At 57.0% G+C, this 27,497-nt stretch overlaps 1 protein-coding gene across 1 annotated transcript in view; it reads right to left on the bottom strand.

Moving 5' to 3' along the window:
• The window catches only part of WNK3 (WNK lysine deficient protein kinase 3), a gene marked incomplete at its 5' end in the record, with an annotated part of 32,620 nt that extends 6,977 nt beyond the window's left edge, over nt 1–25,643 (bottom strand). Inside the window, 19 exons of the mRNA XM_065423086.1 lie at nt 407–1,125; nt 1,768–1,863; nt 2,970–3,021; nt 3,115–3,270; nt 6,245–6,361; nt 7,424–7,571; nt 8,090–8,154; nt 9,266–10,273; nt 10,358–10,567; nt 10,688–11,236; nt 12,352–12,480; nt 13,529–13,722; nt 14,769–15,051; nt 16,599–16,818; nt 18,794–18,882; nt 21,926–22,083; nt 22,748–22,968; nt 24,348–24,520; nt 25,592–25,643. Coding sequence (XP_065279158.1) covers nt 407–1,125; nt 1,768–1,863; nt 2,970–3,021; nt 3,115–3,270; nt 6,245–6,361; nt 7,424–7,571; nt 8,090–8,154; nt 9,266–10,273; nt 10,358–10,567; nt 10,688–11,236; nt 12,352–12,480; nt 13,529–13,722; nt 14,769–15,051; nt 16,599–16,818; nt 18,794–18,882; nt 21,926–22,083; nt 22,748–22,968; nt 24,348–24,520; nt 25,592–25,643 — 4,639 coding nt within the window. The remainder of the gene's footprint in view (nt 1–406; nt 1,126–1,767; nt 1,864–2,969; nt 3,022–3,114; nt 3,271–6,244; nt 6,362–7,423; nt 7,572–8,089; nt 8,155–9,265; nt 10,274–10,357; nt 10,568–10,687; nt 11,237–12,351; nt 12,481–13,528; nt 13,723–14,768; nt 15,052–16,598; nt 16,819–18,793; nt 18,883–21,925; nt 22,084–22,747; nt 22,969–24,347; nt 24,521–25,591) is intronic.
• Between the last annotated feature and the right edge of the window lie 1,854 nt (nt 25,644–27,497).

Genomic DNA, 27,497 nt, shown 5'->3' with positions numbered 1-27,497 from the left:
CTTTTTCTTATATAGGCGCCTGTTACCAACCCCACCCCCGTCCCGATTTTTCACACTTGCTGTCTGGTGACTACCGAGAGGGGGCTCAGAAACCACCATCCTGCCCCAACCCAACTTTCCAAACCGTACCAGGCCCCCTTGTCGCTCCGCCATGTGCGTCTAAAGGACTTTCCAACGGGCTGGCGCAGCGGGGGCCCCCGCTCTCGGCCGGGGGAGGGGTCCGCGCGGCGCCCGGCACGGGGGGGCCCCGCTCTCGGCCGGGGGAGGGGTCCGCGCGGCGCCCGGCACGGGGGGGCCCCGCTCTCGGCCGGGGGAGGGGTCCGCGCGGCGCCCGGCATGGGGGGGCCCTGATCTCGACCGGGGGTCGGAACACCTGGGCCCCAGCCCCCCGCGCCCCCATACTCACATGCAGACAGAGTTCCCTGGGTGCGACTGTGATGACGTCGGGGTCCTGGCTGGCAGGCTCGGGGGGGGGCAGCGGAGACCCCTCGGAGGCGTCGGTCCCCTGGGACTCCGCCGGGCTCCCTGGCGCTGCCGGCCCGGCACAAGACAGCGTCTCCTCGGCCGAGGAGAGTGGGGACTCCGTGCTCTGCGTGTCCTTCTGGCTCTCGGAGTAGCTATGCTCTTGGTAGAGCAGCGTCCTTAGCTTCTCGTCCAGGGTTTTGATTCGGTTGTCGACAAAATCCCTCTTGGGCGGCCCCTCGCCGTCAGCTTCTGGCACCGAGGGGGGCAGCGGGGCCGGTTCCGAGCCGGGCGTCTGGGCCTGCCCGGCCTTGGAGCTCGGAGAGGCGTCTCCCTCTTGTGGAGTGTGCTGGGACTGGCGCTCGGACGCCGGTACCTCGGTCAGGAGGGGTGGCTCGCCAGCGGGCGCCACTGCCAAGCCGACAGGGCAGTCACCAGGCTGTGGGGCAGGGGGCTCTCCCGTCTCCGGCCCGGCCCAGCTGTCGTTGGCAGAGAGAGGCGCTAGCTTCTCTGCGTCTCCTTCCGCCAGCCCCTCGGATTTCAAGCCGGGGCACTCCGGTGCCGCGCTGTCCTTTGGGCTGGCGTTGGGACCCTGGCTCTCGGCAGCCAGTGGCCCACCCTGGGGACACGTCTCCTTAGCGTTCTCCTTGTCCGGACCTGTAACTACCGCCGGGGAGAAACGTTACACCCCGACGGAGACGCTCGGCCCCTCCCAGACACATCGTCAGTAAAGACAGCTGTGGGGGTCTCCCCAACCAAAGGGCCTAAGAGGGAGGGGCTGGAAGGTGAAGGGAGCTGTTGGGAATTTCTGTGGCCGAAGGATCTTCACAGAGACCCAGTTCTCAGCAGACTCAGGCTGCGTGACTATCAGGGACACTAACAGCAGTTCACCCCTCTCTGAGCAACTGGCTCAGGCTCTCTGCAGACTCAGGCAAGGTCACACTCGGGGCAATTCCCCCTTCTCAGAGCAACTGGCTCTTGACCCATTCCTTCCCGACCCTAAATCTGGCTCTTGGTTTGACCATGAGCAGGGGAGAAAGACCCACCGGCCAGGCATGCAGCCGGAGGATTCTCTGGACTGTCTCAGAGCATTGGCCCACCCTGTCCAGTGCCCCATCTTACCCCAGCTGAGACCAGAATCCAAACCTGGGCCCTTCACAGAAGCCCTACTGCGTGGGCTACAAAGGCTTGTGCCAAAGCTAAGAGAAAGCCTCTGGCCGGTTTTGACTCGGGCCTTCGCTCTGAATTGTTCGGCTCCCTCTGCTCTCTGACCTCCCGTCACCCATGGTGGAAGTCTCTGCTCACCGGGAACAGCCGGCGTCTGCCCCTCTCTGTTCCTTATTGTCTGATTGATGCAGAATCGCCAGCGGCCGACTGGAGAGGACTGAGGAGCGCACTCGTCTGGGGAAAGTCGAAAGGGGAAGCGTCACTTGTACCTACCAGCAGGTAAGTCTAGTGCGTTTCTGTCCTAGCTTATTGGCCGGCCAAAGCACACCCCTCTGCCTCCCACTCTGTGGGTCTGGTTCGCCTGCCTTGGAATATCAGCCACGTGGGTCGGGCACGGCGAATGGCTCGTGTACGCAGGGCAGGGGGACGCCGAGGTGAAGCTAACTGCTTTGCTTGGCGCCAGCGTCGCTTGCTGAATTCGCCCTGACAACTGGTTTAAATAACACGTGCAGTTGCTGTGTAGGACAACGGTGCTGTTTTGTACCGTGCTGAAGGACAGACTTAAGAGGAAGTGAATTCAAACAGTGAAATACACGACAGTGAAAAACAAGGACATCTCTCCATTAACGGAGTCACAGATTCATACGTTCCGAGGCCGGAAGGGGGCGTTGTGATCATTCACCTGGCCCCCTGCAGAGCACGGGCCGGAGAACGGCCCCAGAAAAATTCCTAGGGCAGAGCTTTTAGGAAAACATCCCCTCTTGATTTCCCCAGGGTCAGTGACGGAGAATCCACCATGACCTTCGGGAGATGGTTGCAGTGGTTAATGACTCTCAACATTAAAACGCGCCTCGTTTCCGGTCTGATTTCGTCTGGCTTCAACCTCTACCCACTGGATGGTGTTAGACCTTCCTCTGCTCGACGGAAGAGCCCGTTATTAAATATCTGTTCCCGATGTAGATATTTACAGATTGGGATCAAGCCACCCCTTCTCCTTCTCTTTGGTAAGCTAAAGAAATCGAGCTCCTTGAGTTAACCCCAGAATCCCCAAGGTCATTCTGCGCCCCGGAGAGAAACAGCATGAAATAGAGAAACATGAAACCCTACTATGAACCTCACCCCAGAATAACACAGGTTGATCTTGCAATCGCTAGCAGGGTCTGGGAATCGGTGACAGCATGTCCCCCTCTCAAAAAAATTTGGGAGGAGGGTGGAGAAAGCAGAGGGTAATAAGATTAATTTCAACAGAGAACCCAGGGAGGTCTCCCTTAAATCCATCTCTCCGGGGCGCAAAGCCGAGCCAACACCCCTGTGTTTCAAGGTTCTTTAAAGGTACTTACTGCCGGTCTGAGTGGAGGTAGGGTTTATCTGAACTTGCTCGGACGACCCTGTCTGAATTAAAAACCGACAAGTCAATAAACAATGAAGCTTCGGAGGTGCCCACGTAGCCGAGAAGACATGCCCAAGATAAAGCACCGTTCTTACTTGGCTGCTGTTGGACTCGGAGGGAACGGAATCGTTGCCAGATGCTCGCTCTTCCACCGGCAGGCTTCGGAGGATCTCCTGAGCTTGGCACACGATGGCTCTCAGCTCCTCCACAAACTTCTCCTTCTCGCTCTCCAGCACAAAGTTATCTTCCACCTGATTGGGGGGAACCAACACCCAACAGTTCAATCAGCATTTCCCAAAGCGTGGGACTCGACAGCCAGGGGACTGGACAAGTACCCGAATCGTTCCGCAGATTTTCAGCTTTCGCTTATTACAAAAGGAAGTGTCTCTAGCTCATATTGCTGCAAACGAATCTTCAATAACGTGCCCCGAGTCTGCCTGAGTCTGCAGAGAGCCTGAGCCGATTGCGCAGAGAGGTGGGAACTGGCCCCTTTAGCTATCTCAGTTGCCCAGTGACAATACCTTGACCCATTTCGCTGCTGGTCCAAGCATGTTAGGAAAGAGAGGAACAGCTCATACTGGGAGCAATGCCATCTGACAGCCGTTTGAAAAAGTGCTGGCTCGCCCAAAAAAGGGAACAGCCCTGACGTGGCAGGTGAGGAATCGTGGGAATTTGTAGGTTTGACTCCCAACTCTCAGAACTCCAGGGTCCCACAATGCACAGCAAGAGAAGTCCCAGAATGCACAGAGCCCAACAGCGAGGCAAAGCACCATGGAAGACCTGCCTAGAATCCACAGAGTCCAACGACTACCCCCCGCACACCCCAATTTTGTGAATCTAGCCCTTTAACAACGCCCCAAACTGATGTTGTCGATTCGCTGACATTTTTCGTAATTTTCAGATTCGTCCTGACCTGCTTTTTTGGAACGGGCCAAAACAATCAGCGAGATGTAGTGAAACCAAGCCCTAGCGAACCGAACCGTCAGCTCCCAGGCCCTAGGGTGGGGCCCTCATCACCCGCTCCCGAGATCATCTACTCTCCACCTTGGAAAATCAGCCCAGGTGTGACACAGAGCCCAGGTGAGACCCTCAAAGCTCACAGGCACCGCGGCACAACGCGCTAGACCAATCTCTAAGCTGCCCAGGATGGTGGGAAGACGTTCACAAAGGAAGTCCAAGGGGTACGGGTGTCTGCGTGGAAGGAAAATTCGTGGTTTCCCTGGCCGGAAGGGACCATTGCGACTATCCAGTCTGAACCTCCTGCATCCCGAGAACTGCGCCGAGATCATTCCTGCTTCAACCAGAGCAGATCTTTTCGGCAAACATCCCATCTTGCCTGGAAGATTGTCAGGGATGGAGAATCCGCCACTGTTCTGATGGTTACATTTCCCCCACTGTTATTTCCAGTCTGAATGTGTCTACCTGCAGCCTCTGCCATTGGGCTGTCTCAGAGCGTTCTCTGCTAGGTGAAGGAGCCCGTTATTAATATTTGTTCCCCAGGTGGATCCATACAGAGCGGGATCAAGTCACCCCGGCACCTTCTCTAAAGCTAAACAGATGGAGCAGCTGCAGTCAGGTTTTCTAACCCCTGAATCATTCTCAGGGCTCGTCTCTGACCCCCCTACCCTCGACTATCCACATTCACCTTCAAGTGCAGGTGTGACGCTCCGTATTCTTTAGAGAAATACGCTTGTGATACGAATCGGGCATAACTAAGATGTGTTTTATGCAGGATGGCTCATGTAAGGCATCATTGGAAAGGTTACGATGTACTGAAGGTGATTATCCAATTTGTATGTCTGTATCATTTCCGTATCTAAAGTTAGGGTGTGTGTGTACGTGGGAGCAGGGGCAGCTCCAGGCATCAGCATACCAAGCACGTGCCTGGGGCGGCACGCCGCGGGGGGCGGCGTGCCGGTTGCCGTGAGGACGGCAGTCAGGCTGCCTTCGGCAGCATGCCTGCGGGAGGTCCGCCGGTCCCGCGGTTTCGGCGGCAATTCGGTGGCGGGTACGCCGAAGGCGCGGGACCGGCGGACCTCCCGCAGCTATGCCGCCGAATCCGCGTTACCAGTGGACCACCCGCAGGCGCGCCGCCGAAGGCTGCCTGACTGCCGTGCTGTGCACGTGCCGTGCGTGGGAGACACCCACCAGACAACCGGCCATCAGCCTTGATGGGCCAGTAGGAAGAAACAATAAGACTTTGAAGATACTAATCTCTGTTGCTGTGACACTCCTAGGTCAGGTGGTCCTGTCACCTGGTACTAAACACCATCTTAACGTCTAGTGATTTTCCTCTAAAAGGAGGGGGAGGTCAAGCGTGGGAAACAGAAGGTACCCGCCTTGTGCAAAATTCTATTCAAGGCTGGGAGGCAAGGTCATCAGCGCTCTCCCCTCGCTGCCTTCCTGCCCAAGAACAGTTACTTTCCACAGTCATTCAAGAGACAAAGGAACTAAGCTGAAGGAAAGGCCAGGGCTGAGTCCAGACTGAGACCGGAGTCTAGTCTGTAAAGGGAATACCTGGAACTCCAAGCTACAGAAACGCTGCATCCTGCTAAGTCAACATTTAGAGTAGGGAATTACATTTTGTAACCTGTTTCTTTTGAGTGTACTAAGCTTAGCTTGCGTGCTTTGTTCTATTTGCTCAGTAATCTGCTTTGTTCTGTTTGCTATCCCTGTAGTCAATACATTTATTTCCTGTTTATTTCAAAACCCGGTTTGTGCAATTCACGGCGGGGGGCGGGGGGGAAGAAGCTGTGCGTCTCTCTCTCCACATCGAGGGAGGGGGCGAATTTTTATGAGCTCGCGCTGTGCAGATCTTTCTCTACAGTACAAGACAGTATTATCTTGGGGGTACTCTCCAGAGGGGAGCTGTACTTGAGTGCTGGGAAATCCCCTAGCTGATTCGGGCGGGCTCAGTGGAACCCCAATATATCAGGTGGCATCCCAGAAGGGGGGTCCAACCCGTCACAGTGGGCACCAGAACTGGATGCAGGATTCCAGCAGCGGTCGCACCAGGGCCAAATCCAGGGGTAAAAGAACCTCTCTGCTCCAATTCGAGATTCCCCGGTTTATGCCGCCCAGGATCGCATTAGCCCTTTTGGCCCCGGCATCGCCCTGGCACCTCGTGTTCGGCTGATTCTCCCCCACGAGCCCCGAATGTTTCCCAGAGTCGCTGCTCCCCAGGAGAGGGTCCCAGCAAGCAGGGCTGCAGCTGGGGAAACTCACCATGTAATCAGCAATATCCTCGGGCGCGTCTCCATCGGCATCAAACTTGAAGGTGACCATCTTGTTGTTGTGGGTCTCCAGCTGGCACTCGACCATGTTATCCCCAGCCGTGGACACCTGGGGACGTGAGCAGAACGCCAGCGTTTTGTGGGGGGACCCGATTCCTGGGGGGGTGGGGCAGGCTAAGGGAATCTCGGGGAGCGAGGGGAGGAACATTCGGCTTTTAAGACCGACTTCGGGACTCCGATCTACCTGGTGGCCTTCAGTCCCTCCCCTGAGCCAAAGCAAGCCCCTCGTAGATTTCAACGGCTGTGGATCAGGCCCCAAGACAGCCGTCGGAAAGTCCGAGAGCGGACATGGAGTCCTACAGCCTGACGGGGCTTTGAAGGACGAGCACACGTGACGTTAAGTCCTGCTTAACTCCACGGCCAGCCTCCTGAGCGTGGGCACCGTCACGCCAGGCCAGTCCCAGGGAGACCAGCATCAATCAGACGGACCCATTTCAGCCCTCGGGAGACTACACTGTTATGAGCACGAGAATGGCAAGGCCCAAGCGACAGCAGGGAACTGATAAGGTGAGCTGTGGCTGGGTGATCTCAGGAAGGTGAGCCTGCCCTGCCCCCCCTCGCAGAGGAAAGCGACTTCCCAGCTCCCAAATCACCCCCGACCCCCCAAAAAAACCCAGCCGTAGCAAACTCGGGACAAAACCTGGGGAGTCAAAAATTCAAAAGCACCGAAGTGACTTAGGAACCTGCTTTCAAAACACACAGATTCACACATCCCAAGGTCAGAAGGGAGCGTTGTGATCGTCTGGCCCGACCCCCTGGCTAACACAGAGCCTTTCGAAAAACAGCCCATCTCGATTGATAGGAATCGCCCGCGAGCGAGACTCCCCCACACCTCTCGGTGAGATGTCCTAGCGGTCACCTCCCAGGCGCCTTATTTCCTGTCGGAATTTAGACTGAGGAGCCCAATAGTCAATATTTGTGCCCCACCTAGATACTTCTGGACTGTGATCAGGTCAATTTCTCCACGCAGAGAAGCTTGGAGGAACTAGGCGGCCCATGAGAACACGGGGCTGAGGAATGTCGGATCTCCGCCTGGGGTGGAATCCCTTCCCGCGGTGAAAGGTCAGCTGGCCTAAGCCACAGGCTGAATTCCCCCCTCGCCGCTACCAACCTGCAGGACTGTGAGCTGGAATTTGGTCCCTTTGTCCGGCCGGGGGCAGGACGCCCGCCTCTGTTTACTTCTGTCTTGTTTGCCGTTGCCGCTCGTGGGCTCGTGTGCGTTGGAGCTTTCCTTCAGAGCGGCCAGCTCGGGATTTAGCCTGGGAGCAGAGCAGGGAGAGAAGAAAAGCGTGAATGGATGAGCTCTCGGAACGGGACTCGCTGTGGCATACTGGATCAGTCAATCTGCCCCCAGGGGAAGAGACAGGCTGACGCATTTAGTTCCCTGCCCAAAGTCTTGAGTGTTGATTTGGTGTTTCCTGTCATAGCCTCTCCTGGAGTCTTGTGTCAAGGAGTTCCGCAGGCCGAGAGGCTCAGCCGCCCCACAGGGGTTAGACAAGCAGCGGGAAAGAGACAGGACTGTGTGGGACGTGAGCTGCGAGAAATAAATCCAAGGGGATCCGTTTACTGAGGTTTCTGGGGCACCGACCCAGCGGTCCTCCAGCTGGCAGGCCGGCCGGCCGACTGTCGGGGCTGTGAACTGCCACTCAGGTGTGCTCCCCCCCCCGAGAGGCACAGCACATGGGCAGACAGATTGGATTTTGCACCGGGCTCAATTCCTTTCCCCCCGCCACCCCCTCGTTCCCATGCTCTCGAATTAACGAGGACGGAGACTCACCCTTGCGGGAAGTCTGGCTTTGGAGCAGCGATCTGGGGCTCCAGCCCCGAGGCAGGCTGGGAAACCTGCCAGGAAACAGAGTTGTGAAAGAAGGGAATGTCGGTCCTTCTCCAGGGACATGGGGCTATCCCGGCTACGAGAGGGGGTGGTAGAGGAGAAACGGAACAGTGGCTGGACAAAGGCCAGACGAACATAAGACAGAGCTAAAGAAAGGGCAGTGCCGGCACAAGGACTCAGGGATCGAGTCAGGCTGGAAATCAGAACTCAGGGGGGACCGAATTTGGCTTCGGAGCAGAGGAGCAGCATCACAGACGGGGCGCGGGAGAACGAGAGGCAATTGCCAGGCTCTTACAAGGCTAGAAATTCAGGTTACTGAACGCTGCCGGGTAGGTACGAGTTCGGCGGGTTTTCAAAACAAGCCGTTGCGAGGGAGGCAAACCGGCAAGCTGCAGAGCCTTCCAAACTGGGCTAGGCAAAGCAGTCGGGCTCGCCAGCTATTCCCAGGCAGAGGAAGCGTGGAGGGGTGAAAGGGTGACCCAGGGTTGAGCACGGGAGGGACCCCACTTTCAGAGGATGACCCCACGAGGAACCATTCTCCGGGACAGTGGCTAAACCTGGAGCCTGGATGAAAACTCAGAAAGGGTCGTCCGCGAGGGAGGAGGCTTTCGGAGTCAATCTTCGGGCTTGTCTAGGGCAGGAAACTGACTGGCAAAATCTCAGCTGGAAAAAGGCTTCCGTGATTCCAATGGTGGAATTACCATGGCACTTCCCCGTGTCGACGAGCCGTCGGACACAGCAGGGACTGCTCGCAAGCTCTCAGCCTTGCTTCTTCACACTGGCCCAGGAGTTCAGAGATCCCAAGGCCAGAAGGGACCACTGAGCTCCTGTATAACCCAGGCCAGAGTCCACCATGACCCTTGGTAAGCGTCCAATGGTTAATTACACGCACCCGTTAAAATCGTGCGCCTTATTGCTCGTCTGAGTCCGTCTAGTTCGACGGACAGCAGTGAGACCTTTCTTTGCTACCCCGAAGAGCCCATTATTAAATATCTGTTCCTCCCGCTGACACCTGTAGCCTGTGACCACGTCACCTCTTACCATCACCCAGCCCCAGGGAAGCGCTCTCTGCGGCTCGCCCCCAGAGTTCCCAGCCCAGGCTGAGGCCAGCTCACATACCTGCTCCAGCCCCGGCCTGTGCTGTTGGTGCGGCTGGGGGCTCAGGGCGGGCTGCGGGGAGGCGGTGAGCAGAGGGCTGGCCACCGGACTCTGGGACGCCCCCGACTCTGCCGCTAACAGGACGTAGGCTGGCTGCTCGGGGATCTGCACCGCTGGCTGCTGCGCTCCAGAGGCTTGTTCCGAGGAGGGCGGCTGCAGCTGCTCCGGCCTGGGCGACAGGGTCTGGAGCAAGGCGGGGACCGTGGCCAGGAGCGGCTGTGGCTGGAGAGGAGCCGGCTGCATCGGGGGAGGTGCGAAAGCCGAGGGCTGCGGCGGGAGGAACGGGACCGGCGGCAGCGCTGCTTGTGGCCCATCGCCCGGCCCTTGTGCCAGGGCGTGCCCCAAGCCACTGCCGTCCTGCTGGCAGAGCGCCGGGGGCATCTGCTCGCTGCTGGCCTCCTGGCTCAGCGCCCCGGGAGACGGCGCGAAGGCTGGCTGCTGCAGATCTGCCAGCTGGCTCAGAAACGCCACCGGCTCCCCCCGGAACGGAGGCTGCCCCGGGTAGAGGGGGTACCCCGGCGGCTCCGGGTACGCGTACACCACCGGCTCTGCTGGCTGGTCAGCGTAAGGGGCCTGCAGCGGGTACGCCAGCTGCTCCGGGGCCGGGACAGGACACACACTTTCCACCTGCTGCTCCGGCTCCTGCGCCAGTAGCCCCTGCGTCTGCTCTAGGGCACCCCCGTGCAGCACAAACTGCGGCGGCTGCAGCCGCATGGGCTGCGCTGGCTGGGCCAGGGAAGGCTGCAGTAAGGAGTCTGGCTGAATTACGGCATACTGCTGGGGCGGCTGCATGGCGGGAACCTGCTGGGGTTGCTGCATGGCGGGAACCTGCTGCATGGGCACCGTCTGTTGAGGAATTTGCTGCGGCTGCTGCATGGGCACCACCTGCTGGGGTTGCTGCATGGCGGGAACCTGCTGCATGGGCACCGTCTGTTGAGGAATTTGCTGCGGCTGCTGCATGGGCACCACCTGCTGGGACTGCTGCATGCCGGGAACCTGCTGCATCGGTGTAGTCTGTTGAGGAATTTGCTGCGGTTGCTGCATGGACACCACCTGCTGGGGTTGCTGCATGGCAGGAACCTGCTGCATGGGCACCGTCTGTTGAGGAATTTGCTGCGCCTGCTGCATGGGCACCACCTGCTGTGGCTGTTGCATGGCGGGAATCTGCTGGGGGTGCTGCATGGGCGCAACCGGCTGGGGTTGCTGCATCGGTGCAACCTGCTGCGGCTGCTGCATGCCAGGAACCTGCTGCATGGTCACTGTCTGTTGAGGAATTTGCTGCAGCTGCTGCATGGGCAGCACCTGCTGTGGCTGTTGCATGGCGGGAACCTGCTGGGGCTGCTGCATGGGTGCAACCGGCTGGGGTTGCTGCATCGATGCAACCTGCTGCGGCTGCTGCATGGCAGGAACCTGCTGCATCGGTGTAGTCTGTTGAGGAATTTGCTGCGGTTGCTGCATAGACACCACCTGCTGGGACTGCTGCATGCCAGGAACCTGCTGCATCCGTGTAGTCTGTTGAGGAATTTGCTGCATGGCTGGGATCTGCTGTGTGGGTACAGTTTGCTGAGGAATTTGCTGGGGCGGCTGCCTGGCAGGAACCTGCTGGAGCTGCTGCATGGGTGCCCCTGGCTGCCCAGCCAAGGAAGCCGGCAGGAGTTGGGCCATCCCCTGCACATTCCCAACAAACTGGGCCGAGGGCTGGTTCTGCGGTGCCAGGCTGTGAGCGAGGGTCAGGAAGCCAGACGCCGGGTCGACCTCGGCTGCAGCGGCGGTGGCCGTCTGACTCCCGGTCCTGGTGGTGGAGTCCAGCTGGGCACTGGCCCCCGGCATGGCCTGGGGAGAGGCAGCTGCCAGGATGGCCTGGGGCGCCGCCATGACCGACGGCTCCAGCGCCTGCCCCTCGGCCCCGTAGGGCAGCTGCGACTCGAGGTGCTGGGGGCAAAGAAAGCACAGGGGTTACAGGTGCGGAAACACAAACTAGTCACACCCCAGCCCCAGCCCAAAAAAATCTAGGCTCTGCCCACGTACGCACGAATGCATTCTGGGAAAAACAATCTGAGCGGATACCCCATAGAGCAGTAGGAGGCATTCCCAGAGCGTCTCCAGCAGCAATGCATTCTGGGGGTGAGACATGCGCGACGGCCACACTGGGTCAGTCCAAAGGTCCATCTAGCCCAGTCTTCCAACAGTGGCCAATGCCAGGTGCCCCAGAGGGAATGAACAGAACAGGGAATCACCAAGTGATTCATCCCCTGTCGCCCATTCCCAGCTCCTGGCAAACAGAGGCTAGAGACACCGTCCCTGCCCAGCCTGGCTAGTAGCCATTGGTGGACCGATCCTCCATGAACGTAGCTAGTTCTTATCTAGAACTCATCGGCGGGCATGAGGAGAGCAAGGCACTCTGGGAAAGCCAATGCATTCTGGGAGTGACACAGGCAATATCAAGGTATGTGGGGACAGGAACCCTTCTGACAGATATTGTCTGGTTCAACATCTTCAGTTTACAAAAGCAAACGGCTCAGGCCCCCAGCCGGAAACCTGGGGAAAGGAACGGCTGCCTGGGGCTGCCCAGAAACTGGATTCAACAGAGCCCTGTTCAAATGCCTCAGATCCCTCGTAGTAACGGGGCTCTCTCTTTGGATCCCCTTGCGCGGATCCTCCAACGTGTGTCCAGCCCTTGGGCCAATTATATTCCCCCAAAATAAGTTGCTTTTGGTCCAGCGCCCCGGAGGCTCCGATCTTGGCTAATCAGGATGGAAGCAGGTTGGTGCTGGGCCGGTCAGGAATTTCCCTGCAAACTTTGCCAGATTCAGAGAAACTCAAACTTTCCGAGGGGAAGGACCGTCGGGGCCAGACAGAGTCCCACCCCACAAGAGCCAGCAGCCCCATGGTCAGGGAATCACCTAGAATGTGGGATCCCAGATTCAAGTCCCTGAACCAGGAAGGATTTGACCCTGGAAGTCACACATCCCTGTTCAGTGCTTTCCCCGCCTGCCCCAGCCACCCCTTGTGTGTCAGCCGCGCCGCACACAGCACAACAGACGTACCATCATCTGCGTGAGCTGCGGGACCGCAACAGGCGAGACCTGGGGCTGGGGAGCTGCCGGCGGAGCTAAGCTGTGGGTGGGTAGAGCTGGGGGTAAGATCCGCGGGTGGCCCAGGTTCTGCTGCTGCACCTGCTTAATTAACGATGGCGACGAATAAAGAAGCTCGTTAATGACAAAGCACCTCCGGACCCCACCTGTGCTCTCCCCAGCTCGGATCTGCTGCACCCTCCTAGCCGGGTCTCTTTAGACGCTTGGCTCCTCTTTTAGCCCAGGTTTACAATTGCTGGATCTGTGTCTCGCAGCTGAGCGAATGCACCGGCTACGCAGACCTTCTGAGCTGCGTTCACAGGGCTGAAGGACAGGGCTTGGATCCGGGCCACGGGCCTGACCCACCCCACTGGCAGGGCCCTATGGCCCAGGCCCTGAGCATTCGCTGACCCGAGCCAGACTGATTTGTGTGTGGATGGAAGTGGGGCTTGAGCTCAGCCCGGGCTCAGAGCCTGGGTTTGGTGCAGACACGGCGTAGGAGTCCCTGCCGCCCTGCCCCCCAGGACACAGTGTGGTTCTGAACTCGAGGGAGGCGATTCAGTAACGAGCCGGGGATACCTCGCACCAAAGATAATGGTTAACCTCCAACCCTGCCCCCTGCAACGCCCCCAACTCTGACCCACTCCCCAACACCCCCAACCCTGTCCCCTACGTTCCCCCCTCGTGGCCCCTCACGACTCAGGAGCCGGATCCTAGGACCCTGCTAGGAGGGTGGGTCAGAGCCCGAGTCCCAGTGAGCCAGCGCCGAGAACAGCAGTGTAGACGTTCCCACTCGGGCTCCGAAACCTGGCAAAGCGAGTGGGTCTCAGAGCCCAAGCAGGGCCGTCTACACTGTGATCTGTAACGCCGCAGCACCAGCCCAAGGCTGCCAACCCTTGCTCTGGGATTCGCTGCAGCGGGCTGGATAGACATACCTTTAACGGCCTGGCCCGTGGGCCTTGCTCAGGGTCAGCAGATTCGGGGGAGGGAGGGGATTTCCCCAGGGGTCAGATCGGCAGGGTTTTTGGGGTGTGGGACAATCCGGGTGCTGGAGACACCGTTCTGTGGCCTACGCGCTGCGCGTGGCTAAGGACGCCCTTGCTGTCACTGACCCTAGGACGACGGCTGGTGATCCGAGGCGGCGCCTTACCCCGGCAATCTGCTGATAGTGTCCCATCAGCGGCTGTGACGGGTAGAGATGTCCCTGAAGGCTGGATTCCACCGGTGGGAGGATGGAGGCCTGCAGGGGGCCGCCCATCGCCTGCTCCGAGTAGGTCAGGCTGTGCTGTCTGGGGGCATCCGATAGAATCACCGACCCGACGCTCTTCTCCGACAGGCTCTCAGCTGTATGGGAAGGCAGGAGAGCCCTGTCAGCCACTCAGAGCATGGGCAGGCGTGGCCTTTCCTAGCAGGTGCAAACAGGGCAGGGGAGGACACGGGAACCAAAGACTCACTAGGTCCCGCTCCAGACCTACGTCCTCCTCACCAACACCACCAAGTTCCTGTCTAGCACGCGTCTCCAAGTGCTTTACGGAGCAGGGAAACCATGCCACTGAGACCGGCAGGGACTAGAAGCCGGGTGTCCTGGGGCCCCGGGCAGTGCACTATCCACTAGGCCACACTGCCTACAGACTCACATCAGGCTGCTCAGCATGACAGTAAACAATGGCTGCTCGGAAAAACCAGGGCAATTATCACCAGTCTGCAGGGACTCCAAGAGCCACCAACTGCCCCAACCCTCGCCCCTCCGAAACACCTCCCTGCCACCCCGAGGAGGGGGCGGGACCGCGGCGGCGTGGGGGCCAAGTCACAGCATAGGGGGGCGTGGAGCGCGCCGTCATCAGGAGGTGGGAAGAGACGCTGACACCCCTTCTGCCTCGGTATCGCCGAGAGTCTGGGCCAGGAGTTAGCTCCACCTGGGACTACAAATCACCCCAAGGGCCTTTCTGAGTCCGCAACCTCTGCCTCCTCTACCTCAGGCCGGGGCTACCCCTAAACCAGGGCGCCCCGTAGCGTGAACACGGCCCCAGCACGGCCTGCGCTGGCTCAAAGGGGGAGGCAGCTGTGTTCTGAGGGTGGTTTTTTCACCTTCCCCCAAAGCATCAGGGCTGGGCCTCAGCTGGAGACGGGACACCGGACTGAGGGGCCGGGGGGGCTCTTTGCAGCTGCCCGGTTGGCAGGTCTGGCTCCCAGGCTCAGGGTGGCCAGACGTGGGACAGGGGAGGCAGGGACGTGGGGTCGCCCTGCAGCATGGGATCATCGGGGCACGTCTCAGCGAATGGATTCCCTTCCAGAGCAGGCGAGTGGGTGACGTTTCGGTCTCTCCCAAGGAGACTAAAGGGGGCGGGGGGCTGGTGAAATTGACTAGCTACCCCTGTCGCGCCACGTACCCGCCAAGGAAGACTGGTGCTGAGTCTGCTGCAGCAGCTGCTGCCGGACGTGCTGGTCCACCTCCGTCTCCTCCCACTCGGCGCCCGCCGCCTGGGCCGGGCCGGTCAGCGAGACGCCCTGGGGCAGCAGGGCCCCACCGGCTGCCTTGCACTGGGCCTCCCGCTGTTCCTCCAGGCAGCTGGCTTGCCGCCGCTCTCGGGTCTTCTTGATCAGGGCCACACGGTCCCGGATGGACTTGGCCACCGCTTTGGAGTCGCTTTCATGGAAGAATCCGGATTTCACCTGCAGAAGGGGGGTCAAGATGGGAAAGACGAGGAATCGCGCCTGCTCTCCGGATACCCCGTGAAAGCCTCTCTCGGAAAAGCACACAGCTCTTAGCGCCCCACCCTTTTACTGGAGGACTCCTTGGAGTGCTCAGAGATGTGGATCAACCACTCTCCCCGTCCTCAGGTAAGAGGCATTGGTGACTCTCATGATATTGGACCCCTGACAAAACCAGGATTTCACCTCGATGTTTCTTCATAAAGACCCAGCTGCCGGAGTCATGTGATTTGGGGGAGAATGTCACCTCTCTTTTTACAAGGAAAACTTGCTAGCCCTCGGGACTGAGGAGAAAATCTTGCAAACGGGACCTTCTAAAGGCTCAAAAGCTAGAAAACAAATACCAAGACCACACACACATTTCAAAAGAGATTTTTCAAGCCACGTCTCACGATTTTGGGGGGAGGCCTAATTTATAATTTCAGAACCTTTGGGGTTGGCAGCGCCATCTTTAACAGAGGCCTTGTCGACACACATTCAGCCAGTTGGTTAAGGGAAAGCGCTCTTATTTTGGCTGAGTTTAAACCTCTTCCCAAGTGACCTAAAAAACCCCAACACCCAGTCTGTAGCCGGAGCAGTCTTCGGGGTGGATTCTCCTGTTTCAGTTTAACTAAGCGTATGTCTTGGCTGCCGCATACCTGAGCTAGCTTTGATACTCATGGCAGCGTAGGCATGCCCGGAGTGGGTTTAAATTCACACCACGTTACACCTGTGACAGACACAAGGCGTTGGAGGAGTGGAAGTCCGAATCGATCCCCAAGTGCCGGGCGGTAGGGCATATTCGTAGGGTATTGTATCGACAAGCGGTCTATGTACCTTTGTGTTCGTGATCCTCCTGAACCGGGATTCACTAGGAGGGTGATTAAAGCCAATTCCCAGTGCCGGGTACACGGATACCCAGCCCTTGGACGCTCTGCATCTCTTGGAGAGGCAAAGACCTAGGAGACGTCCCCAGCCTGAGCTGGCTTAGAGACAGAGCCGCTCCCCAGTGAGACCCCGCATGGCCCACCAGGACTCCACGCAGACAGCCACTGGCTGAGCGCGTCGACTGCTTGTGGCTTCGCGCGAGTTTCTCTACCATTCCAAGCCAATCCCAGGGGGCTTTGCCTCAGCAGACATGGCCAGAGACAGCGGCGATTGCCGGTGTCGGCACTAGAGAGACGTTAATAAAGTTTCAAACAGTTTGAATTTAAAAAAAAAGGTTCCGACTTCTCAACCAGTCGGGTTTCCTACACATCCCCGATGGCCCGAGCCCGGCTCGATCTCCATCCTCCCCGGAGTCGCCCAGGAGGGACAGGCGAGACACGGCTTCGTCATGGAAAATACAAGCGGAGCCGAACAACGGTAACGCCTCCAGGCCTTCTGAGTTATTTACGGGAACTCAAAAAGCGGCTGGATCCCCTCCAGCCCAACTGTGCGAACACAGAGACAACCCCTGCCCCGACGAGCTCCCACGCAGCCGAAGGGAGGGAGGAGAGGCAGCGGCACAGTCCGTGCGACGTGCTCACCATCTCGCACGCCACTTCCTCGGGGACGTCCGACTCCAGGTTGAAACTGAACTCGATGGCTTCGTTGTCCTTGTGCTTCCCCTTCAGCTTCTTGGGGTCTTCCACCCAAAGCCTCAAGGCCAAAGAAGAGCTCAGCCCGTCATCGTCCTCCGCCAGCTCCACCCGCAGCCCCGTGTCCTCCGCGAAGAAGGCGTGGTTCAAAAGGTCTTTGATGGACAACCTGGTGGTGAGAGGTGGGGGGGAGGGGCGGGTGGATTAGGGGCCCATCGCCAACAGGATATTGACCACCTGGTCGGTGACCCCCTCAACCACACCATTTCTAGCCTCTTTGGGGCCACGAGTTACAGACGCTCCACCCCTGTCTGTCCCTGCCCCAAGCCTGGCACCCGGGTAAAGCACAGAACCACTCGGCCAACGGGGGGGGTGGGAGGGGGGGTCTGAGTGCGGCCTCAGAGGCTTTGCTAAACTGGAGCCACAGCGCTCGAGTGATCTGCCTCAGGGTCACAGAGCAAATCACCAGCAGAACCAGGAACAGGACCCAGGAGTCCTGGCTCCCAGCCCCCCTGCTCTAACCCACCAGCCCCCACTCCCCTCCCAGAGTGGGGAGAGAACCCAGGAGTCCGGGCTCCCAGCCCCCCTGCTCTAACCCACCAGCCCCCACTCCCCTCCCAGAGCGGGGAGAGAACCCAGGAGTCCTGGCTCCCAGCCCCCCTGCTCTAACCCACCAGCCCCCACTCCCCTCCCAGAGCGGGGAGAGAACCCAGGAGTCCTGGCTCCCAGCCCCCCTGCTCTAACCCACCAGCCCCCACTCCCCTCCCAGAGCGGGGAGAGAACCCAGGAGTCCTGGCTCCCAGCCCCCCTGCTCTAACCCACCAGCCCCCACTCCCCTCCCAGAGCGGGGAGAGAACCCAGGAGTCCTGGCTCCCAGCCCCCCTGCTCTAACCCACCAGACCCACTCCCCTCCCAGAGCGGGGAGAGAACCCAGGAGTCCTGGCTCCCAGCCCCCCCTGCTCTAACCCACCAGCCCCCACTCCCCTCCCAGAGCGGGGAGAGAACCCAGGAGTCCTGGCTCCCAGCCCCCCTGCTCTAACCCACCAGCCCCCACTCCCCTCCCAGAGCGGGGAGAGAACCCAGGAGTCCTGGCTCCCAGTCCCCCTGCTCTAACCCACCAGCCCCCACTCCCCTCCCAGAGCGGGGAGAGAACCCAGGAGTCCTGGCTCCCAGCCCCCCTGCTCTAACCACCAGCCCCCCTCCCCTCCCCGAGCGGGGAGAGAACCCAGGAGTCCTGGCACCCAGCCCCCCTGCTCTAATCACCAGCCCCCATCCCCCTCCCAGAGCGGGGAGAGAACCCAGGAGTCCTGGCACCCAGCCCCCCTGCTCTAACCACCAGCCCCCAGCCCCCTCCCAGAGCGGGGAGAGAACCCAGGAGTCCTGGCTCCCAGCCCCCCCTGCTCTAACCCACCAGCCCCCACTCCCCTCCCAGAGCGGGGAGAGAACCCAGGAGTCCTGGCTCCCAGCCCCCCTGCTCTAACCCACCAGCCCCCACTCCCCTCCCAGAGCGGGGAGAGAACCCAGGAGTCCTGGCTCCCAGTCCCCCTGCTCTAACCCAGCAGCCCCCACTCCCCTCCCAGAGCGGGGAGAGAACCCAGGAGTCCTGGCTCCCAGCCCCCCTGCTCTAACCTCCAGCCCCCCTCCCCTCCCCGAGCGGGGAGAGAACCCAGGAGTCCTGGCACCCAGCCCCCCTGCTCTAACCACCAGCCCCCATCCCCCTCCCAGAGCGGGGAGAGAACCCAGGAGTCCTGGCACCCAGCCCCCCTGCTCTAACCACCAGCCCCCAGCCCCCTCCCAGAGCGGGGAGAGAACCCAGGAGTCCTGGCTCCCAGCCCCCCAGCTGGCTCTAACCACGGCCCCCCCACACCAGGTGCAGGTAATAGAATCCAGACGTCTCTACACAGCACTGCCATTGTGGTCGGGAGATCCCGCAGCTTTTCCTTTTTAACTTTATTTCAAAGAGCCTGATGGCCCCCCACGCACAGCATGGCAGCTGCTTGGCCGCTGACTCTGGAACGCACACGCTTTGCTTCGAGCCCATGCTCGAGTCCTGGGAACTTCCCGAATCGGACTCGGAGGCTGCGGCCAACGCCATCCCGTTGGCGCCGGGGATCTCTGAGCCAGTGCCTCGCAGGGGGACGCACCTTTCGGATTTGTTCTGCCGGATGCAGCCCTCGATGATCTCTTTCACCTCCGGGTCGGTCACCTTGTTGAAGCTGGCGGGTTTGATGCCCTGGAAGAGAAGGGAATTGTTATGGTGTGCCGAGCGGCACCAGCCCCTTCCTTTGAGCCAGCGAGCTGGGAGCAGGGCTTCTATGATCCACTCCCAAAGGGTCCTGTCCACACTCAGAAGTTTCCTAGATCCCTGGATCGCGTTAGACCTTTCTCTGCCAGACTGACGAGGCCATTCCTAACTTTGTTCCCGACGTCGGCACTTATGTGACCGAGTCTCCCCAGCCCCTTCTCTCGGTTCAGCCAAAGAGCTCCAGCTCCTTGAATCTCTCACTTCCAACCCTTCAGTCATGCTCATGGCTCTTCTCTGAGCCCTCCCCAATTTATCCACGTCCTCCTTGAACTGTGGGCACCAGACTTGGACACAGGATCCCAGCAGCGGGCGCACCAGTGGTAACAGAACCTTCTTGCAAACGACTCCTTGGCCGTTTGTTCCAATGGCCAGTCACCCTCACTGGTAAAACGTGCACCATTTGCACCTGGAACACGTCTGGGTTCAGCTCACAGCCCCTTGGGTCTTGTTCTCCGCTAGCTCAAAGAACGCTCGTCTCCCCACGCACTCACACATGGTAATCGAGTCACCTGGCACTCTCCACTCGAGGAGCTAAGCTTTCTCTCCCTCTCTGACTGTGCAGCATTTCTTCCAGCCTTCCAATGGCTTTCTGCACCCTCTCCAATTTCTCAACAGCCTTTTTAAAAATGGGGACATGTATCGTCCCAATGTCGGTCTCAGCGATGCTGTATACAGAGGTAAAATCACCTCTCCTGTAGACTGTGCGAGACCCATCTCCCAGCCTGGCCATCAGATAGTCTAGCCTGACCTTCTGTAAAGCACGGGCTGTAGAATTTCATCCAGTTACTCCTGCCGTGAGTCCAGTAACGGGGGTTTAATAACGAGCTAGAATACAATCACTGTACTGGGACAGTTAAAGTGTGGCTCCAATTACTGTGATTCCATAGGGGAAATCAAAGGTATATTGTATCTGTGCCACTACCTCAATCAACCAACCTTATAAATCTCAGCAGGAATAAAACCAGCTTTCTTTGACAAGCCCCATTGTCCATCAAACCCTGGGGCCGGCACTAATTCTATTCCGATCCTTTCATTCTTTATCGACTGAATCCCGTATCAGGGACTGATGCCAGGCTAGAGTTACCCAGGTCATCCCACTGGTCCTTCTGGAATATCGGCAGGACAGCAGCACTTTCTCAGTCTTCTTGAACTTCCCGGCTATTCCCAAACTGGAGGACGTATCTCGTGGGTCAGCCCCAGGGCCGGGGCTATGCAATACTGTCATTAATAACATGGATAACAGAGTGGAGGGTGTGTTTATAAAACCTGCAGATGACACCAGGTTGGGAGGGGTTTGGAGGGCAGGATTAGAATTCAAAACGACCTGGACAAATTGGAGAATTCACTAAAGACAAGTGCAGAGAACGTCACTGAGGAAGGAAAAGTCAAATGCACAACTACGAGACAGCGACTAACTGGCTGGGCGGTCGTGCTGCTGAAAAGGGTCTGGGGTATGAACAAGAAGTGGCCCTGCTGTGCCCGAGCTGGAGTCCTGGGTGGGGTTCTGGGTGCCGCTCCTTAGGAAAGACCTGGACAAACTGGAGACAGGCCAGAGGAGAGCAACAAAAATGAACAAAGGTTTAGAAAACCTGGCCTCTGAGGAACGGTTACAAAAATTAGACATGTTTAGTCTTGAGCAAAGACGACTCAGGGGGACCTGATACCAGGCTTCAGACCGTTTAAGGGCTGTTATAAAGCGGACAGTGACCAAAGGAGACTGAGGTTAGATATTAGGAAAACTCTCATTATAAGGGTAGTTCAGATCTGGAAAGGCGTCGCTGGACGTTTTTAAGGCAGGCTGGACAAACCCATCAGGCATGGTCTAGCTTTACTTGGTCCCACCTCAGCGCAGGAGGCTGGACTTGATGACTTCTCAAGATCCCTTCCAGCCCGACATGTCTATGATTCGAAGATGCATTAAAAATTAGCATCAGCCAGGGGGAGATCGCTGCCAACTCTTTAAAGCCAGAAGAGACCATTATGGTCACCTAGTCTGAGCTGCGTCACACTGAGGGTAGGATCCGGCCAGCCCCTTCTGTTAACTCCCTTATCCCACTCTGAAACTTCCAGCCTCTACTTTAAAATGCTAAGCAGAACGTCCGAGCTTTATATAATGTGGAACCGGGGCCAAATCCATTCTAATCTATTTGACTCATCCTTTCATCCACACTTGCCAGCCCTTCCTCCCTCTGTCACAATAATTACGCGTGACTTTAGTGAGAATTAACTGGGTCTGTTTGTCCGCTGAAGTCATTTTCTCCTGCTCTGGACAGGTTCAGTAAACAGGGCTTCAGAAAGCACGGAAAGAATTGGCAGCTTCCATTCCCCGGTTCTAGAAAAGCAACTTTGATACGCCTCTGCTTAAAACTCTTTCTAACACAGAGTCACGTTAGCATCTTTCCACCTTTTCATGCATATTAAGGAGAGGCGTGACGTGTGTGTGTGTGTGTGTGTGTGTGTGCGCACGTTCTCGTGTGTGTGGGGGTGTGCGCGCCCTCGTGCCGGACACCGCACCGATCCGCCCCTCCTTCCCCCAGACCAAGCTTGGGGCCTGTTTCACTGGGAGCTGCACAGGCCCCTGACTGAGATCGGGGACCCCGTTGTGCCAGGCACCCCACACACACACCTCAACTACGATCAGGATCCCCATTTTTTCACACACTCTCGCCTGTGGGTCAAGGTTTCCCACTGACTAGTGTTTGGGGGGCTTAGGCTGAGGGAAGGACGCCGCTCAGCTTCCACAGACTGAACCCGAGCCCAGCACGTTACGTTCGGTGCGCAATTTCGGAAGCCACTGGCGTGTTGTGCCCTGAGACTGACGCGGAAAGGGTACCGCTCGGCCGGCGGCTCCGAACAGACTAAGTTTAGCCTCCGATTTGCACCGCGAGGCTAGTGCCGAGTAATAGGCTTACCCGCCCTAATCTGCCAATGTACAAGTTTCTGCTAATGAGGAAGTTAAATTTACACCTACGCTGGTGACTTTGCGATAGATCTGGGCGGCGTTCTGGCACTCGGAGTAGGGGTACTCGGAGGTGGCCATTTCCAGCATGCACATCCCGAAAGCATACACGTCCACCGACTCGTCGTAATGCTCTTCATACATCTCCGGGGCCATGAACTCGGGGGTGCCTGCGGAGGGAAAGAGGGACGTCTTTCAAAAGGTTCTGCAAGCCTTTAGTCGGGCAAGACAAGCCGCCGCATCACATCCCACGCATCAAACTCCTCCTAGACATAGCTCTTCTTGAATTCCAGCTCCCGTCAGCAGGAACAAAAGAGGTGCAAGGTACTGCCTTGCTGATCGCTTCAGAGGGGATCTCTACACAGCATGCGGAGACATACACCAGCTAAGCTTTGAACTAGCTGAGTGCCACAGACACTGCCAGTTCAAAGCCTGGCCCAGCCAAAATTGGTTGCAAGAACACAGGCTTGTTGAATTTGCCGGTGATCCGTGAGGATTTTATTTTGGCGTGCTGCAGCGCGAGCAGAGGAGAAGAGCCAGAAAGGTGGCTAAGTAATTCAGGACGATTCGGAAAAGGACACCTGAGATCGGACGTGACGTGGGGGATACATTACGGGGTTCGCGGCTGTTTTAATACGGCTAACAGTAGATGCATACAGCTAGGAACAAAGAACAAAGTCTGCCACACAGATAGCGATTTAGAAAGGAGGTCAGTGTGGTTATCCCCATTTTATAGAGGGGGAAACTGAGGCAGGGAGTGGGGAAATGATTCCCCCCACCATGCCAAGTCACCCCGGGCCGGCTGCTTGAGCAGGGAGTGTGCCGTTGACGTACCAATGACGCTCTTGGCAAACGATGTGCGCATCAAGGTGGCCAGGCCCAGGTCGCCGATCTTCACCGAACCCGTGGGTCCCGTGATAAAGATGTTGTCGCATTTCAAGTCCCGGTGGATGATGGGCGGGGTCCGGGTGTGGAGGAACTGCAACCCTTTCAAGATCTGTCGGCACCAGCTCCTCAGGACCTTCGGCTTCATGACTTTGAATCGCTTTAAGTACCTGGGCAGGGGGAGAACCATGGATTGATGAGAAAGGCGCTGGGCGGGCACCCCCCTCTCCTCCTAGCAGCCTGCTGAGACAAGTCAGTGAGGTAATACCTGCTCTCGGTCTAGGAAACGAGCTTCGGGCCTCACTGCAAGACGCTGGAAAAACCCACCTGTGTCCAAGACAAAGTCTCTCTTCTTCACGCCAACCCTTCCCAAAGCCTGGACTAGCCAGCAAGCCGGTAATAACTGTTGGGTACCTGGGTTTGACTCCCTAGGGGGTCTCTCTGCAAGCAGGCGTCGGCTCACTCATCGTCTGCACTTCAGAGTCATTAAGGGATAATGCTAAAACCATCGGCGCTGCCGACTCTGGCTCAGGAAGGCTGACACTGAAGGACACAGAGGCCATGTCTACACACCACAAAATTAAGTCGGCCTAACTCACGTCGGCCCAGAGCCGCCACAGTAATTACATCACTTGTGCGTGTCGACACTTCGCTCCTCGTGTCGGCGGGGCGCGTCCTCACCACAGCGCTTGTCTCGATCGAACTGTCGGTGTGGGGCATCGTGGGATGGCTTCTGAAAGCCGGCCACAGCCGACGTACGCAATGCAGCGTTTACACTGACTCCGCGTCAACCTAACTACATCAGACTTGACTCTACGCCGCTCACGGGCAAGTTATGGCAGCGGGAGTGAAAGACACTTACGGAGTTAGCCGACATAAGCTGCCTTGCATCGATCTAACTCTGTAGTGTAGACCAGGCCAGAACTCCGGCAGGGTTTAAAAAGACCAGACTGAAGTAAGACTCACGGCAGATGAAATTTTCAATGTCGGTAAGCAACGGAAAAAATCATCCCAACCATACATAAAAAGGAAGGGGTCTAAATCGGCTATTGCCTCTCACGAAAGAGATCTTGGCGTGATTGTGGCTAGCTCTCTGAAAACATCCACTCCATGTGCAGCGGCAGTCAAAGTAGCTAACCAAATGTTAGGAACCACGAGGAAAGGGATAGAGAATAAACCAGAGACTATCATAATGCCACTATAGAAATCCATGGCACGCCCACACCTGGAATACTGTGCGCACTTCTGGCTGCCCCATCTCAAAAACAACAGATTAGAATTAGAAAGGGTCCAGATAAGGGCAACAAAAAGGATTTGGGGCCACCATATGAGGAGAGATTACAAAGCCTGGGACTGTTCAGTTAGAGAAGAGACAACTGAGGGGGGGGTTGACAGAGGTCTGTAAAACCAGGACTGGTACGGAGAACGTGAGTGCGGAAGTGTTCTTTACCCCTGCGCAGAACACAAGAACAAGGGACAACCATATTCAAACTCAGCATGCCTGCACCAAGTCTGACCAGGGACGGGGAGAGGGGACAGACAGACTTACGTCTTTAAGGTGCCAGACGTCATCAGCTCAGTGACCAACACGATGCATTTCTTCCCCTTCACCGTGGACTCCCAGGAATCGTAAAACCGGACGATGTTCGGATGCTGTAGGCCTTTTAGCATCTCTGCTTCTTCCTTAAACCTCTGCTGTTCGGCTTTGGTTAGCTTCCTGTCCTGGAACAGGGAGAACATTTGGGGAAGGGGGAATAAAACAGATTCACTCTTGTTACTCCTGACAGTCACAGCTGAATTATTGTTTAGCTATTACATTGTGGCCGCAACTCGGCGCAGAGCCGCAAAGGTATTTAGACGTTTAACTCCGCTGAGATAGGCTCCAGGAGCTCAATCTATTTGACTTAGCCACGGCGAGGTTACGTGGGGAACACACCATTTCGAATGGGCTCTTCAATCTGCCAGACAAAGGCCTAAGACAGTTTGACGCCTGGAAGTTGAAGCTAGACAAATTCAGACTGGGAAGAAGACATAAATATTTAACCCCGTGGAATCCACCACTGGAGGGAGATTACCCAGAGTGGTAGTGGAGTCTCGAGCACCAGCAATTTTTAAATCAAGATGGGATTTTTTTTTTTTTTTAAGGGATTATTTCGGGGCAGTTCTATTGGCTGCGTTATCCAGGAGGTCAGATTAGACAACCACAGTGGTCCCTCTGGCCTAGGGCTCTAGTCGTCTGTTTGTTCCTTTTGGTCTACGAATCCCTATGTTGAGTTTCTTCTACCCTTGAAAGTTTATCAGTGTACCTGTGTGAGCGGGGGGGGGGGGGGGTGTTACTGATATCCTTGTACCAGCAGAAGCCCTAATGCATAGGCCGTTATACTGGTAGAGTAATGGGACTAGCTAGACTGGGCGAGTGAAAACGTTACAGCTTTTTAGTACAGACAAGGCTTCAGGGAATACGTTTTTGCCACCGTAGGCGACGAACTCGGCTCTTTAAGGCAGGGGGAACCACATCTACCTACATGTAAAGTGCCCATAAAATCACAACCAGGGTTATGCTTTTTAGGCAACAGTTTTAGGGTCATAAAATAGATTCATAGCATCTAGTCTGTCCTTTTGTGTGACGCAGGCCACAGGACTTCCCCGAATTAATTCCCGGGGATTTTTTCTAAAAGATCTGCTCATCTTGATTTTAAAATGTCCAGTAATGGCGAATCCACCGCAGCCCTTGGTAAGCTGTTCCAATTATTCATTCCCCACCCTGTTAAAAATACACGCCTGATTTCTAGCCTGAATTTGTTTAGCTGCAACTTCCAGCCACCGGACTTGGGTAGACCTTCGTCTGCTGCGCTGAAGAGCTCCCCGTCAAATTTCTTTCCCCAATTATGTATGTCTAGACTGTGATCAAGTCTTTTCAAGAGATAAAAGGACACTTTTCAAACAGAACAGGGGGTGTGTTGGCATTGCTAATTCTGACTTAATGGTGGTGACAAATCGGGGCAGTCTTCTGGACAACGTTCACGGTGCGGTTTGACCTCAGCAGCTGTGTTTAGTTCTCTCCATTTGGAAATTCATTCTCAGAGGTTATGGTCTGCACGCCCGTGCGCACACACACAAAATCATGAAAAAATGGCGGGGAGAAAGTGAATAAAGAAATGGAATTTTCACGTAACACAAGGACCAGGGGTCACCCAATGAAATGAACAGGCAGCAGGTTTAAAACAAACAGAAGGAAAGACTTCTTCACCCAACGCAGTCAACCTGTGGAACTCGCTGCTGGGGGGGGGTCGTGAAGGCCAAAAGTCTAACTTCAAAAAAGTTAAAAAAAAGGTTCAAAAAAGAATTAGCCTAGTTCATGGAGAGGAGGTCCACCAATGGCTGCTAGCCAAGATGGCCACAACCTCCACTCCATGCTCTGGGTGTCCCTAAACCTCTGAGTGCCAGAAGCTGGACTGGACGACAGGGGATGGATCACTAGATGATTAGATGGATCACTAGATGTTCTGTTCATTCCCTCTGGGGCACCTGGCACCGGCCACTGTCAGAAGACGGGATACTGGGCTAGCTGGACCCTTGGTCTGACCCAGGCTGGCCAGTCTTATGTTCTTGTGTGTGTGCCCACATCCACAGCTCGTATCCTGTGTGTGCGGGTATCTGGGTGTACATGCAGCCCCTCCTCTGTGTGCATCTGTGTGCGCATATGCAGACTGTGTCCTGTGTGTGTCTGTGTATGCAGCCCCATCCTCTGTGTATGTTTGTGCATCTGCGTGCGTATACGCAGACTGTGTCCTGTGTGTGTCTGTGTATGCAGCCCCTATCCTCTGTGTATGTTTGTGCATCTGCGTGTGTATACGCAGACTGTGTCCTGTGTGTGTCTGTGTACGCAGCCCCTATCCTCTGTGTATGTTTGTGCATCTGTGTGCATATACGCAGACTGTGTCCTGTGTGTGTCTGTGTATGCAGCCCCTATCCTCTGTGTATGTTTGTGCATCTGTGTGTGTGTACGCAGCCCATATCCGCCGTGTGTGTATCTGCAGCCCCTGTCCATTATGTGCATCTGTCTGTGTGTGTGTGTGTAGCCCGTATCCTCTCTGTCTCTGTGTGTATACTATAACCCGTGGCTGTTGTGACGGGTTGGATCACAGAAACCCCCTTGGGAGCTGCCACCTAATGTGCAAAGACACCCTCCTCCTGAACTTACTGCCAGAGACTTGGACACTGACCATGGCGGAGGCAGTATACCTAAAATTCGTTTTTGGGCTCCCCTATGGGGCAGACACTCCTGTGTCCCCCAAAAGGGAAAGAGACCCTGATCCAGCTGTAGGCTCACAGCTACCAGCTATGAGAGACCTTTGGCTGGCCAGCAAAATCCCCTCCCCCCCCCCTTTTCACTCAGGTTGGGTTTGCTTCCAGCTAGGGTCCTTGGGGTTTGTTCCCACCGCAGCAGTCACCAGGACCCCAACTTCCAGCTCCAGGATACATGTCTCTGTGCACCTCTTCCACTCCATTACAGCCAGGTCATGCTTCTGGGTCTTACTTGCTTTGTCTCTTAAGTCCAGGCTGGTGGGCAGCCTTTTCTTTTTCCAGGTCAGCCTTTTCCCAGGCAGATTGTACATCAGTTTCCATTTGTCTTCCCTTGAGACCATCACTCGATGAGCTGGGATACCACAGAGAACACCCTCCTGCCAGAACAGGC

Source organism: Emys orbicularis (assembly GCF_028017835.1).
Source record: "Emys orbicularis isolate rEmyOrb1 chromosome 21 unlocalized genomic scaffold, rEmyOrb1.hap1 SUPER_21_unloc_2, whole genome shotgun sequence".
NCBI classification, from domain to species: domain Eukaryota; kingdom Metazoa; phylum Chordata; order Testudines; family Emydidae; genus Emys; species Emys orbicularis.
This window is presented reverse-complemented; position numbering and strand designations above follow the sequence as displayed.